Here is a 15,877-nt window from a genome sequence, read left to right as displayed (position 1 = left end):
ATTACAATAGGTTAAATTGTACTGATTTGTGCCTTCATGAGTCTTCAACATATGACATTAATAGGACTAGATTGTATTTGAAATAACATTGAAAAAATATACTTTATACCTGACAAGCTTTTCCCTATTTTTTTCACTTGAACTGATAGAAAAGGTTCATTGGGGCTATTGTGAGGAATTAACGAAGTAGCTTTTGATCTCAATGCTTAATGAATACTCTATTTCTGAGAATCATTACTTCATTGCATCAATAAAAAACCAAAAAAACAAACAAACCCTGAAACCCTACTGACACCTTACAGAACAGAAACTTCTAATTTTTCCACGAGCAATAGTATAGAACGGGATACTTCAGCCTTTTCAGATCCTAGAGAAAGAATGTAGCACAGTTCTAAGAAAAATGCTTGTGAGACACAAAAATGTATCTGGGACCCAAATTCTTACCCTAAAAAAAACCTGTAAGAAATTCTCATTTGCTGTTACTTCCTCTGAAATCAGTTCTGCTCATGTCTGGAGATTATTCTCCATCTCTACCAGGTCTGCACCAGAAATAGCTCTCCTTTCCTTATCAGCAACTCTTAACCAGTTGGACCAACCCTGACTCCTTACAAACTAAACAGAACATAATCCAAGGTAGAGCAATCCTTTCTGTATCATGAACCCTGCCAGACACCGTCCATTCCTCTGTCTTTACCAAGGTCTGCATTTTAATTATGTGTATTTAATAGATTCTACCTGGTGAAGACGTCTTATCTTTCAAGACAGCTAAGCATTTTCATCTCTATAAAGATTTTCCTGACCCCAATCTTCAACCTGGATAGAATTAATAACTCTCCCTTTTTTTTGTTCCCACAGTGTGCTGTACAGACTCCTATCGTATGCTCATACTATCTATTGTATTCATCTATTTACTCGCTTATTGCCTTGCTAATAGACTATAAATTACTTGCGGGTCTAAACTATGTCTTATTACTACGTCATTATATGTATTACATAATATGATGTTACTGTTGTCATATTACATATGACACTAAATATCTGGAGAATGGGAATAATGAATGACTACTGTATACACGAGATAAATTTAAATTGTGCTTCCACAAAAATTTCAGAAAAGATCTTCTTTTTGTTACCTAGAGAATAAATAGATTTTTCTGCTACTCTGACTAAGACTCAAACAGGAGGTAGGCAGACTTGCTTGACCTCATCTGACTTTTCTATGTTCACACAAGAGTCTTCAATAATTAACCCTGACAAAGGTTTTGAAAAGAGCAATTGCTCTTTCCTAATCCGTGAAGTGAAAGGTAGCTCAAGTGTGGATTGTTTGTATGATATAAGGTCATTTTTTAACGGGGTCTCACGAGTAACTAGTAAGTTAACAGTAATGATAACCACAACCTGAGTTAAAACACCAGCATTTCAGCTACTCTGACTTTCTGGGGTTAATTTCTTAGACTCCTTGCAGCCTTTTTACCTCTGTCGACTGAAGAAACTGTTTGCAGTGCCTACACGCCTATATTTATATAATTGTAAAAGCTTATATTACCCTTCTAAAATAAATATTTATTGAACACTTCTCTAGGAAGATTCAAAGTAGAAAAAAAATTTAAACTAACATTTTCACTTTTTATCTAAAGGTTTCCAAGGTACAAAACCATATTCCTTAAATGCAAAGATTTTAATTTTTAAAAATATTTTTTGGTAGAGGTTAGGATTTTGAGCATGCACATTTTGAATACAAAAGTCGTCTCTTATTTTTGCCCCAGTTGAAACTGTTTGCAGTGCCTACACGCCTATATTTATATAATTGTAAAAGCTTATATTACCCTTCTAAAATAAATATTTATTGAACACTTCTCTAGGAAGATTCAAAGTAGAAAAAAAATTTAAACTAACATTTTCACTTTTTATCTAAAGGTTTCCAAGGTACAAAACCATATTCCTTAAATGCAAAGATTTTAATTTTTAAAAATATTTTTTGGTAGGAGAATGGGGATTTGTGACTGTTGTATCTTATTAACCCATTTGTTTTCAAACTACCAGGCATTTTAAAGAATGCTTTCAGCTATTCATAGGTTAAAAGGTTTTTGGAGTGTGGTATTAGATACAATAAACTAAGATTAGATTCATCACGATTATAAACATAACCTAAACATGACAGGATTGCTCATTATGTCTAGACATATTGCAATATGTTGGAGTATTTCATCTGAGTCCCAATTCCAACATACTACAAATATGACAACCTCGTTACTTACACCCTTATTTTAAAGGCTCATATTAATTACTTTGGTACTATAGACATTTGCTAGTTAACTGTTTTTTAGAATTAGCTATTACCATTAGTTTTTATTTATCTCAGAGCATCTACACTCAATCTTAACACAAAATTTTATTCCTATGGAATATAGAAAGATGTCACTTAGGAAAACCTTTCCTGTGTAGTCTAATAGTTCTCTCGTCTCTAATATTGCTTCTCAACAAAAAGCTGCTTTAAGAGCCAAATCTCTATGCACACTCTATGTCCACAAGCTTAAGAAACCTTAACACCTGCTGTCCAGCGCCCTTGCAGAAGCACCTACCTGAACTCAGGCAGCTGATTTCCCGAAGCCTGCCTCCTCCCGTTCTATCTCACTCCCCCACCACCACCCTGTGCTCTTATCTTCTGCTTCGATGGACTTTCGAAGGACAGGGAGCCATATAGCAGAGGTTCTGGGAGCAGTAAGCGTTTTCTTGAAGCTCCCAATCAGAAGGCAGAATGTGTTTTAATATGAAGAAAAGTTACAAAGTACAATTAGGATCCACAATAGTCAGAAAAACTGAGTTAAATAAGCTTTGGTGGCTGGCATGGGTTCTTAATTTCTTATTATAAACTATTTTTTTCCCTGGAAAAACTAATTCTGAATAATCAAACACATTTAAATTATAAACCAAGATTTGCAATACAATTTGTTTATGAGATGTAGATCACTACAACATTAAATATAAGAATATGAATAATCTCTTTTTTAAAAAATTCTGGTTTCGTTTTGCCTTAAGGAACTGAAAATATAGGAAGTGCTTGTTTTCATGAGAATGTAGTGACAGGTTAGCTTCAGATTGCCAAAGAATGTTCTTTAGGAGAAAGCCTACAATTTACCCTAATCTCATTTTTTTCTCATTTATTTAACCAGTTTTTATCAAAAATCTAGTATGTTCCAAAAAGCTTTTCATGGGTGCTAGAAACACAGCAATGAGCAAAACAGGCAACTGCTGATCTAATGAGTTGACGTTCTAGGAGGTGGGAAGCAGGGAACTGGAAAGGGGACAGAATATAATACATGAAGAAGAAAATTCAGACATTTATAGTGACATGAATGACCATAACAGTGATGTGACATTGTGGCGTTGGGGAGCTACTCAGGGAGTTCACTCTGAAGTGGTAATATACGTGCTGAGGATGAATGAAGGATGTATCAATGGAAAAGTGAATGAGCGAAACACTGAGACAGACTCTCTAGGCTTAGGCGTTAACTATAACAGAACACAGGACCTAGGACAAGAAGGAGCTGGGCATATTTAAGGAACTGTGCCCACTGTGACTGGTGCTGGGTGAGTGGGGGAGGTAGTAGAAGATGAGATCCAAGAATAGGCAGAGACTGATCCTGCGCTGGATGGAGGTCACAGTTCCTCTGTTATGTGCAACAGGAATCCATTGAATGATTTGAGTCGATTTATTCTTTAAATAAACCACTGCAGCTGCTGAGAAGAGAACAGATTATAATGAAAGGGGCCAGAGTAAAACCATGGGGAATCATTCGGAGGTTATAATACAAGAGAGGTGGCTCAGGTGAGCATGATAATGGTGAAGATTGAGAGAAAGGGATACAAACGGGATATACTCTGGAAGCAGAGATGAAAAAATATGTGTTTAATTCCCAAATACGGTTAATTCTCCTCTGAGTATTTTTTTAAAAAAGAAATTCATGCTAAAAAATTTTAAAATATGAAGAAATTGAGAATTTGTACTCAGACTTTCATTCAACCTTTCTTCAACCTTGATCTTTATATTGGAGAAGGGGTGAGAAAAATAAATGAAGGAGAGGCTTAAAGGTGAGCTCTGGGGTTGCTGTGGAATTTCTCACAGTTTCCATGCCAACCCTACAAAAATCACTTGTACACACCATCTTTTGGAGATGAAATCTGACTACAAAACCCACTTGGTTGTTGATATGTGACATGTAAATGTTTTAGTTTGGCAATAACAACCACTCTTAGAACCAAAACACAATGCCTGAAACCAAGTTCCTCTGCACCCCTGGCAGAACACAGAGTATATGTTCCCGGAAGATGGTGTCCAAATGGGGCTCTTCCAGAAAGGCAGTTCTAGATTGCACACAATTATCAAGCCTATAGGAAAGGCTGCTTTATTTTTGTGATGGTTGTTATTTTGGTCTCTTCTCTTAGGAACTTAAAGATCAGCTAGACAGATAGGCAACTGCGTATAAGACACCCTGTTGGTAAAGCAAGCAGCTCAGGAAACATAACCTCCTGGGGCTCAGAGCAATGTAAACCTAAAAACCAATTGTGCAAGGGTCACTCATTGGAAAGCTTCACAACAGGAAGCAAGATTTCAGAGTTAAGAAGGAGACTGAAGAGAAGCCTACTAGCACAATTAGCATAGAAGGAAATATCTGCAAGAAGACCATGCTATTAAGCTCCACGGAAGTGGAGGAAAAAGCATCACTGAGGGCTCTGAGGGCTCCTCTGCAGAGTAGTGGTGAGAAAGTCATGGAAAAGGGCTTTGGAGTTGATAGACTTACTTGATTTGGGACGTAGGGTAAGTAACATAACCTTTTAGTGTCTCAGATTTCTCACATGCAATGAAGAGGCAATAACACTAATACTGACCACGGATTACCTCACAGAGTGTTATAAAGATTCTATGGAATTATGCATACCAAGTGCTTATCATATTCCTTCACAGTACTGAGTGTTTCATTAAATAAATGTCTCTGTATTTTTTAAATATATTTAAAAAATATATTTCAAATGTATGCACACACACACAAGCTCATACCATATATATACTTTTTTTCAAATAAGCATGTATATTATATATATCTAATTTTACGTTCTAACAATTCTATACACGCAGTAAAAACACAAACACTTGGAGAATACTCAGATTAGGGGAAAAAAACCTCATTGAAAAATATAAACACAGCAAGTGTGTCTACTATAGATAATATAGACCAACAGAAAAGCCGTCATGGGGCAGTACAAGCAAGAGGTGTGATAACAGGCTTGGTAAAGCCGACTATTTAAAAAGGGTGGGGCCCTAAAATTGTCCCCTCCCTTGCAGTTGATTTAAGAAAACCTCAAGTACAGAAAACAAGGCTTAGGTTCTCCAGAGGGATTCAGTGTTCAATTCAGGGCAGAACCCAAAGGGCCTGTGTGTGTTGTGTGGCATGAGTCATCATCCTTGTCCCCATCCTTTGAGCTCTCCTTGCCTAGGCCTTTCATGCTTTTTGAGCATGATCTATTATCTACCTTCTCAACAACTCTTCAAGGCAGGCCTTATTATTATTTTTTCAGTGATTTTTTTCCAATGTAGCTCAGGATGTTACCCCATTTGTTTTTCTAATTCCAAAACTGGGACTCTTCCCCACATACTCTATAGTTGTTAGTTAAAGTTCTTTAGAACTATCATTAAATATTCATAAAAACAATTTTTCTCAGACGCTGATTTTCCCTAGTTAGAGACATCAAAGGAAGTCTTTTAAAAGTCAAGGATAGTTTATGTTTCTGAGGCTGTAATAGAAGATTCCAAACTGGTATTTTCTGGTAAAGTCTGGATTTGCCTCACAAATTTTCCTAGTAACAAAAGCCATGTTGCAAACATGATAATGTCACTGTAGCCTCATTCAGAATATTACTCACTCTTTCTGTTGCTTTGCTACTTCAGCACTTGGGAAAGTTTGAATTTCCCAGCAGTGTGACCATGATACTATTTTTGTATCATCAGTGTCCACTTATTTTCATTTTAGTGAGAACAGTCTATTTGAGCTGAATTTTGAAAACTTGCTGAGGAAAAAAAGCTGGAGTATATTATTAAAATAATTTAGGAAAGATGGATTTGATATATAAAGGAAAATGTACACTCAAGAAGCAACATAAAATACATTTTTTATGGAATTCAATACTTTGATCAAGGTAAAATTTCACACCACTTTCAATACCAAAATCATCTTAATCACCCAAAGTACATACTTGTGAATAGCATAATGTTAATATTTTTGGTTGTAGAAGGAATTATAAAATTATTTGAAAATTACTAGTTACAAATTTGTTTCATGATTGATTGCAAGTTCACATGAAGTTCAATAATAATAATAATAGTAATAATAATAATACCAAAAACATAAGGCCATCACAGAAATTTGGATTCAAGAAATAAGGAGGGAGAAGCTCAAACTAGAGCTCTAGTTTTCTCCTAGATATTAATACAACATGATTAGTTTAGGCACACTGGGCGGGGGAGGGGGAATCACTTGCCTTAGAATTAAAAATTTCAAAGTAATCAAAATATATTGACAACATGTACTGAAGAGAAATTTACTAATTCCCATTACCCTTTGATTGAACTTCTATAGGAAGTTCTGTTTTCAAGGAAGGAAAATACCAGTGGAGGGGAGTGGGGGCTGGAGGGTTGCCCTTTTGGTGGCAGCCCCAGGGGCCAGCCTCCCTCCAGCAAACCTTCTGTGACCAGAGCCACCAGAGCTGCACCCTCTTCCTGTGCCCCGACTGCCTTCTTCTTTCACTGCCAGATTTCTCACCCATGTAGTCAGAGACTCTCTTCCATTTTCTCCCTACCCATTTACTCTTTAACCTTTCCTAATTTTCATCATCTCTCTCCAAGTTTCCAGGGACCTTGTTCTTGCTGAATTTGAGGACTCATCTCCCACTAATGCCAAATCCTTCCATTTGAAATGTTTTTTCCTTCCTTGGCTTCAAAAACTTTAACCTGCTTTAATTCTCTTCTAATGATCCTTCTCATTCCACATAGCACAGTGTTTAAATACACAGACTTAGCTTAGAATCCTTCTTCCCTCAACACTCTACCTATGAGGGTTAGGGCAGGTAACTGAATCTCTCTTGTTCTCATTGTTTTTTTCCCATCAATGAAACAGGGATGATCACAGTACCCACCTCCTCTGGTTGTTATAAGGAGCAAGTAAGACAACAACACGTGTAAATCACTTAGTTCAGTGCCATGAAGACCAGCCCATAATGCCATTACCTGTGTGTATTCTACATTCACAGGTTCTCTATACAACCTGTCTCAGAGAACCTATTTTACAGTGTCAAGAGCTCTACCTGTGAGTAGACAACATTTAAATCACTAGCTTAAATGTGCTATGGAAACTTTAAACTCCTCATGCCCAGAATTGATGTATCCCTCTCCAGCTATTAAATCTTTCAGCCTTTCCTATTTAAGTCAAAGGAAACCACCAGTTTCACAATCACCTTAAAAATCTTCTCCCTTCTTTGGTGATAGAGTAATTTCATAATTCCTCATTTATGAGACAACATAACACAGTGGTTTAAAGCAAGGACTGGAGGTCAGCTGCTGTGTTTAAATACAAGTTTGTTACCACTACGTGACCTAAGGCAGGTAATTAAACTCTTTATGTCGCAATTTCTTCATTTGTAAAAAAGGAATAATATTAGTAACTACCTCATATAATATTTAGTATTACATTAATATTTATTAAATAAAATTTGTAATGTGGCCTTTTCGTTGATTTAAAGACAAGAAACATAAAACTGCAAAATTTTCATAAAGCAAAGTAAGATATTTTTATTAGTTCTTATTCCTTCCTTTGAATTCTCATTGCATTACCACTGTCCACAACCCATCATAAACTATGGTGAAAGCAGTCCACCCTACCTCTCTAAACTAATCTCCCTAAGTCTAGTGTCTCACCTATTTTAATTCATTTTTCACTTAATTGCTCATTGCCAGATTAATCCTTAAAAACACTCCTTTCATATTGTGTCTTATTGAACTGACTCCATTGATGACTCTGTAACTCCCCACGGTTCTCAGACAACATGGAACTGGCTCACCTGTAGTCAAGATTTATCTATTTCTCAGTGGGATCTGCAAGCCTTACCCAAGTGAAACGAGCCAGGTTCACTATAACCTCCATGCCTGTATTCTTGTTCTCTTTCCTGTCTAAAATGTGCCACATTCTAAATCTTCAAATCTCATACATTCTCAACAACCAGGTCAGATTCCATTTCCTTCACAGAGCCTTTTCAAGCTGAGGCCCATTATCCTAAGCCTATGCAGTACTTTATAGTACACTGTAGAAGAGGCAATAGTCTCCTCTGTATAGGCTTGCATCTTACCACGAAGTCACTGTTTTAGATTGTTATTTATATGCTTCATGTATGCATATCTTGGTATTTCTCATTGCACAATCTTAATACTGTGCATAAGGTAGATGACATGGAAGTGGTCGAGTTGATGGATGAATGGCAATCCTGACCCGGAATAAGGGTTTGCTCAATTGTTTAAGTTTTAATTTCACTACTGGATGATTGAATGGGCACTCATAGTAATGAATGTGATTACTATTTTCTACATACTGATGAGTATACCTACATTAAGAGTCAAACAGTTCAATAAATTCAACTTAAATGTATATTGATATCTGTGTGCAGAATGCTCTTTATTGATGTTCGCCAAACTAATCTCTGCATGAATAAAAGATACAGTTAAATACCTCAGAAATGTTTTGTACAAAAAATAAAAGGCTTATTATACTCTATACTATTAAAGGGGGGGGGAACGGAAGCTCTTTATAGGAAGCTCTTCATAGGAAAGAACTCAGGGGTGGGTAACTGGTTATACCTTCTTTCTACTGGCTTATGTCCAAAATAACACTGAGAAGTTCTGAAAAGTGTGAAATACTATGAGAAAGGCCAAAATAAAACCCTGTTTATACTCTGAATTGTACATTAGCTTGCTAAAGACTTCTCCCTTTCTTAGACCTAGGGGGAAAAAAAAAGAAAGAAAACCAGAAGGAAGCAGCAGTAGCAGTCTTTCCCCAAAGAGGGAAAGATAAATGTCTGTAAGTAGTTTTAAAGGCAATGACATTTTAAATGAAAGTAAAAAATTAATTAATGGGATTTCTTAAACAAAAAAATTTGTGGTTTAGTAATGATAATATTAACAGCAACAGCAGCAGCAATAACCAGAGATATTCCTGAGTCATAATAAAGCTAATCTAATCTGTCAACAAGCAGGATCTGAAAACTCACCCTAGACTTACTGATCCAGTACCTGAATTTTAACAAGATGCCTACAGTGAAGTTTAGGAAACACCTTCCTGATCCATTTGCATATGCACTAACATATAATCATAAATGTTCTACTGAATAATGACCCTGTGTGCATCTCAAGGTTCCAAATATTCAAAGCAAGGTCCAATTTTGATCCTTGTACTTAAACGTCCTAAATACTTTTTTTTTTTTTTTTTTTTTTTTAACAAAAGTAGAACTAACAAAGGATACTCTGGTTAATAAGTGATTAACCAAAACTTCCAACTACGGAAAATTTTGTTCTGAAAAATGAACATTTTACAATGTCTACCTTAGTCTGCTTCAAATGATAAAAATATGCTTGTTAGATATGTGTTTTCAGGTCCTAATCACACAATGACTTTCCTGAATTGGCAGTCTCAACAAAACAGCACAGGCCAGGTGTGGTGGCTCATGCCCGTAAGCCTAGCACTCTGGCAGGCTGAGGCGGGAAGATGGCTTGAGCTCAGGAGTTTGAGATCAGCCTGAGCAAGAGCGAGACCCTTCTGTACTAAAAATAGAAAAATTAGCCTGCTGTCATGGCATGGGCCTGAGTAATCCCAGCTACTTGGGAAACTGAGGCAGGAGGATCGCTTGAACGCAGGAGTTTGAGGCTGCAGTGAGCTAGGATGATGCCAAGGCACTCTACTCAGAGCAACACAGTGACTTTGCTTCAAATAAAAAAACCCAAAAAACAGCGTAAGCTGCTGGGGCAGAAACAAGGGCCTATGGTATCCAGAAGGAGCAGGCCTTTGGGAGGTCACACACAGCTTCTGGCCTCAGTCATGCAGTCAATGATCCTAAAAGATTCCCAAAGGCGCCAGACACTCAAAGCTAGAATGACAGAAACTCCAGATTAAAGCAGAATCTGTCAGCAGGGGTCTCTCCCTCCCTGGGAAACAAGACCTTGCAAAATGACATCCCAAAATGCTGGAGAGTGAGAAACTGGACAAAAGACACTGATGGCCCACCTTTCGTGAAATTCCAGAGAACAGTCCTCTGAATTTTAAGGCAATTCCCTTCTTGAGGAGAGAACCTTCGTAGATAAAATCCCTGAACACCCAGTGACTACCAAAAACTTCAAATTCTCAAATATTCACATTGTAATCTGAGTTCAGACAATGTTTATGTAATCATATTTACATTTATTTTTCTAGACAAATTTGCTCTTCAGTTTCAGAAAATGTGTTTAAGCCATATAAACAAACAAAACAGCAGAGATAAAAACAAGCATTTCCCCTTTGTTAAGTATTAGTAATCATAATAAATGCAGTTCTATCTTATCATCATGTTTTCTATGAGGAAACTTCTGTTCTTTTTTTAGATTTGGAGAACTGCTTTTCCTGACAGAACCCCCAAAACTGAGAACCCTGAACTGCAAACTTGTCCTTTGTCCTAGTTGTTTACCAGCCTTATCAGGGCACACATGGATTAGCAATGTGATTCTTAGATAAAAATCCCGAAGATATAATTAGATGTTTTCCCAGAAATATCACCCAATGTCATGAAAATGTGTTTGATGTTTTTCACATTACACTTGAAGGGAATGGTCCCACGCTTTCTTGCCATTTAATCATTTTCTTTTAGATAACTGAGAAAAAATTACTTTGGCATTGAAGAAAAATACATACTTTTGGACAAACTGAAAATACAGACCTTATCTCAAAACTTCTGTGACATTCCAATAAACACATTTTTCTAATCAATAATACACTTCTTAATGTTCATAAATATAATGATTAAAATAAATTATATATTCCTAAATTTAAATATAAATAATAAATGGCAGAAAGATACATCAGAAGCCAGTGATGTACAAGCTTTCTTATGGTACCTTACTAATGCATTTAATTAAATTCTGAATGAAGGGCATAAAAAGACAAAGATAGGAAACCACAAACATGTATTTGTTATGTTGCAGACAAACACTCTCTAGGTCAGTCAAAGAAGTACTATGAAAGCAACTCTCCAGGTTTTTACTGAACTCCATCGCTACTAAAGAGAGACTGACGAATTTTGCAAGAAAACAAAATAAAAATTTAATAAAATCTTCTACTGCCACCTGCTGGTGTATCATAATCAATGATTCTCAAAGGTGCTAGAATGACAAATTCCAGATTAAAGCAGAATCTTTTGACTTTTAAAGCAGAAATACTCATTGGATTCTGATCAATATCTCTCCAGTTATGGAGCTATATATATATATACACACACACACAATAAATTATATAATACATTATGTATATAATATTCCATATATTTCTGGAAGTAGCAAGTAGAGCAAGACGAGCATATTTTCCTCACTGCCTGATTCATGGACCGATTATACCACATTGCTCCAAAAGGAAGTAAAGAACTATCACATTTCCATGTTTTCCTTCCCCATAAAAGCCATTCTACTTATTCCTAGTTCAGCAATAAAGTATTGAACCGATTGGTCTTGGCAAACCTGTCTGCAAAGTATTTACAGCTCAAACACTCTAGGTCAGCTATAGAAGTTTCACTCTCTTGGCCAAAGAACCATAGGCCAAGCCTGTATTTTTCAAGACTTCTCTTTAGTAAATTTAAACTCTAAGGATGTCAACATAACATTGATGTAGGATCCCAAACAAGATCCAAGGCTGGAACTGTAATAACACCCATTGGTAAGATTCTGTACCGGGAGCTATAAACATGACTTTAAAATTCAGAAAGGGTGTGGGGGCCCAAGTTCTTGCAGTCAGTTTCATTTCTTGTTTTGGAGGGTCTAAGAATTTTAAAAAGCCTTAGTTGGTATTAAGGGATATAATTCTCTTGAACTTAGGAGGTATTTTAAAAATCAAAGTAAAGAAACAAATCATTTTGAGAAAACAGTTTTTATCAATAATATACCAATTCTTACTGCCAAAAACAAACTATGAAAATAATCGTTTAGTTATTTCATGTCTCTAGTCATACACTATATGATTTTTTATGCCACATTGCTTCATCTATTCTAAAAAATACTGAAAAACACGAATTTGACTAACCTTTTTTTCCAAAATCAATGTTAAGTACAATATGAATCAAAAGGCAATGCCCCAACATATAAATCCTGAGTCTTTCTTTTACATCCCTAGACATGAGCAAATTTGTCTGCTAGGACACTGAAGAGTTGTCTGTAATTCTACAGTGCTATAATTAAGTCTTGTACAAATTCTGCTGCCAAAAAATCACCAGAGTGGGTGATGAATAGAGCCAAGTAAACTCTAATTATGGAAGGCGGGTTTTCTAAGATCTTACATACAAGAAGCAAAGGCAAGATCAGGCTGCTAAGGCAGGTTACGGAGGCAATATAAATAGCCTTGTCAAATTCAAGGTAAGCCCTCTTTTAGTAACCACTGCTGCCTCCCATTGTTCATAAATACTTTAAAAGCACAATCTGGGACCCTCTGCTTAAAATATAGCACTTAATTGTTCCTTGAAAAACAGAGTTATGAAATTTACAGGTCATTTTCATTCTTGAGACAAAAGATTTCAGTTTCCCAGATAATTATCCATTTTATATCTCAGCTCCTCCACTAATGCTATTTTTTCAAGTTCTGTTCGGCGTTCAATACAATTCACTTCAGCTCTCTAAAAAACAGTGTGCGAATCATAAGAATACAGCACAATAAATTTACACAAATTGAGTTTGTACATATAACCAGCAACAATCAAGAAACAGAGCATCGTCTGCATTCTAGAAGTGTTTCCCCCACATTCAAAAAAGCAGGATTTTTTATTTTATAAAATAATATTAAAAAGTTCTCTCTCAATAAGAACATTATATAGCATATTCTTACTGTCCGGATCTATAATTTCGTCCTTAATGTAGAAATGATTATGCTTTTTAAACTTTGGCTAAAAAAAATGTCTATGCCCTTCTTACTCCTTATTAAAAAAACTGCACAAATTTTACTCATATGAATCTCAGCTCAAATATCACCTCCTCTGTGAAGACTTCCTTGATCTTCACAGAAAAATGAATTAAGTCCTCATCTATATTCAAAAAATAGTTTGCAAATAGTCTATGTTTACACGTCACACTGAATTACACAGTTACTTCTATGTACATCTACTTTTCTAGACTGTGAGCACCTCAGGGATAGAAAAGGCATTTAATTTCATCTTTCAGCTTCTGTGCCTTACACTGTGCTTTAAACTGGATGCTTCAAACTGCACACTAATGAATAATTCAATGGTCTTTACACTATTTCTTCTACCACAGACAACTGAACAATTTTTCAAAAGAGAATTTTCTACCAAATTGTATTCCATTACATTAAATGAAACATGATATATTATCCAGATGTTTTAAAGTACATATCATCTTAACACCCTCCCCATAAAAGAATTATGACATAGCATATTTTATTCAAACAGATTAAATAAAATATATTAATTTTAATATACATGTAAATAAGTAATATATTTAACATGTATTAGTTGACAATAGGATGCTTTGTGATAAGAAGCTATTTTCTTATAAGTGATAATATTAAGGTACTTTTCTGTAGAAAGAAGTTCACAAAGTATGCATTTTAGGCCTGGTACTCTCCTTTCCTTATACCACTCATCCTCCCCTACTACAAAACTAAACAAGCTTATTTCAACTAAGGTGAGATTAAACTTCACTCATACACTAAGTTTAAGGAAGAAGAAATATAAACATCTCATTATAAATCAAAAATGCCAGACCTCTCCTACCTGTGTACCTAAGCTGGCTGCCATCATGTGAGTCAGAAGTTTAGCTGCAAACATGGAGTACCTGGCACAGAAGATGTGGGAAAGTACAGCCAAGCAAAGACCTGTAGGAATAAAAGGTCCATATATGGTTTTATAATCCATGAAGAGACAAACAGTATCATAGCGAAAATCTCTGGGACATTTAAGCACACAAAGCCTGTTGCCTGTCTATGCACAATACTTCTGGAAATGATTACTTTGCAATTTTAATCTACTACATTTTGCACAACACATGAAATCTTCATTCACACTTATCAATTAAACCCAAAGGATAACTTCAATTTTGAAATATCTGTATGTTCACTTCTCCGCTAAAAAGATCACAAATTGAGCAGATTAATAATTTTATTAAGCAGTTGGTTTTCTATGTTTACATTAATCAAGTTTTAGTGTTTAGGAAAGAATCAAATTCCAATTTAATTTTCTAAAACCAGGTGGCTTGGCAAAATAGAGATACTAGAGAAGTGAAAAGGACTTTTCAGGCATGAAATTGTGAATGGTACTACCAAAATTCAGGTTTGGTAATTACCCCTTTTTATCTACTAGGAATAGTTACACAATTACAACACCGGTAATTATGAATGTTAGAGGCAACCTTATGCTACTGGGTGCCAAAACCAGGAACAAAATGTGCTCTTTCCCCCACAATGACTTTTAACCTAACTATCTAAATCCCTAAATGGTGTGAACAAAATTATTCTTATTATCTTTAAGTCTACTTGAATCTATTTACACTACAAGGGGATGGTTAGAACCTCAGCACTAATCCAACAAATCTTTATCTTGCAAATTTTCTTTCGATGCTAGATTCTAAAGGCAGAATATATACATATTTTAAAAGTATTTTCTGCCTTTTAAAATTTAAATGTGCTGCATATGATAACTCATTTGCTTTTTCAGTTAAGCCTTTTACTCCATTCTTATCCTCAGTAGGGCTATTTTGTCTAACAATTGGCATGTGTATACTGCTTTGCCATGTATTTGCACACATTATTTCATTTAATTATATCAATGCTTCCTTGACAAACAGAAGACACTGTACTCAATTAACATTTTGTTTTCTTCTGAAGCTATGGAACAAACTTAGAGTGTACCACATGCTGGCATAAATGAACTGGGCATTGGCAAAATGCCCAATGGGGTCTTATGACTCATTTTCTGTTCAGAAATGACTCTCCTAATTTTGAGGGGAAAATTTTTAATTATATTTTTACATTTTAATCAGGTAAACAAAGCTCCCCACAATAAGGGAGGTTTTGCATTAGTCAAGGCTTTCAGCTTAGAAATTTGGCCAAGAAATCTGAGCAATCTGTTTTTAGGAAGGCTGCCATGGGGTGTTCTAGAACAGGTGTGCAGGTCCTGGGGCTGCCTCCAAAATCCACCCACATAGGTACACAGTGTATCTTCAGAAACTGCAGAGTTGTGCCTGATATTGCACCTTCACTTAGGTAGTCTTTACTATTGGAGCCGATGCTCAGAATTCAACTAATGTATACTCTGAATTCCCCAGGATGATCAAAACCAGCTTAAATTCAAGGTTTGGGTGTGTGAATGTGTATGTGTGTGTGTAATATACTGACTTTAAAACAGGCTCTCGCAAGTTTTTTTTTCATTATAAGCCACATGATACAAATGTGTGCTTCACTGTAAATTTATTGTGGTAGATGATAACAATGTGAGGTGAGAGGATTAGGGCTGAGCAAGGGAGAAGTATACAAGCCAACTGTTTTTTTTTTTTATTTCAGTATATTATGGGGGTACAGATGTTTAGGTTATTCAT

General features: G+C 35.7%; 1 protein-coding gene across 1 annotated transcript in view; it reads right to left on the bottom strand.

The window, feature by feature from the left end:
* The window catches only part of ADGRV1 (adhesion G protein-coupled receptor V1), a 539,879-nt gene that overhangs the window by 289,997 nt on the left and 234,005 nt on the right, over positions 1 to 15,877 (bottom strand). The window contains exon 75 of the mRNA XM_012644750.1: positions 14,059 to 14,159. Within this exon, the coding sequence (XP_012500204.1) occupies positions 14,059 to 14,159 (101 nt within the window). The remainder of the gene's footprint in view (positions 1 to 14,058; positions 14,160 to 15,877) is intronic.

The sequence above is a fragment of the Propithecus coquereli genome, unplaced genomic scaffold, assembly GCF_000956105.1.
Source record: "Propithecus coquereli isolate 6110/MARCELLA unplaced genomic scaffold, Pcoq_1.0 Scaffold22, whole genome shotgun sequence".
Classification (NCBI taxonomy): Eukaryota; Metazoa; Chordata; class Mammalia; order Primates; family Indriidae; genus Propithecus; species Propithecus coquereli.
This window is presented reverse-complemented; position numbering and strand designations above follow the sequence as displayed.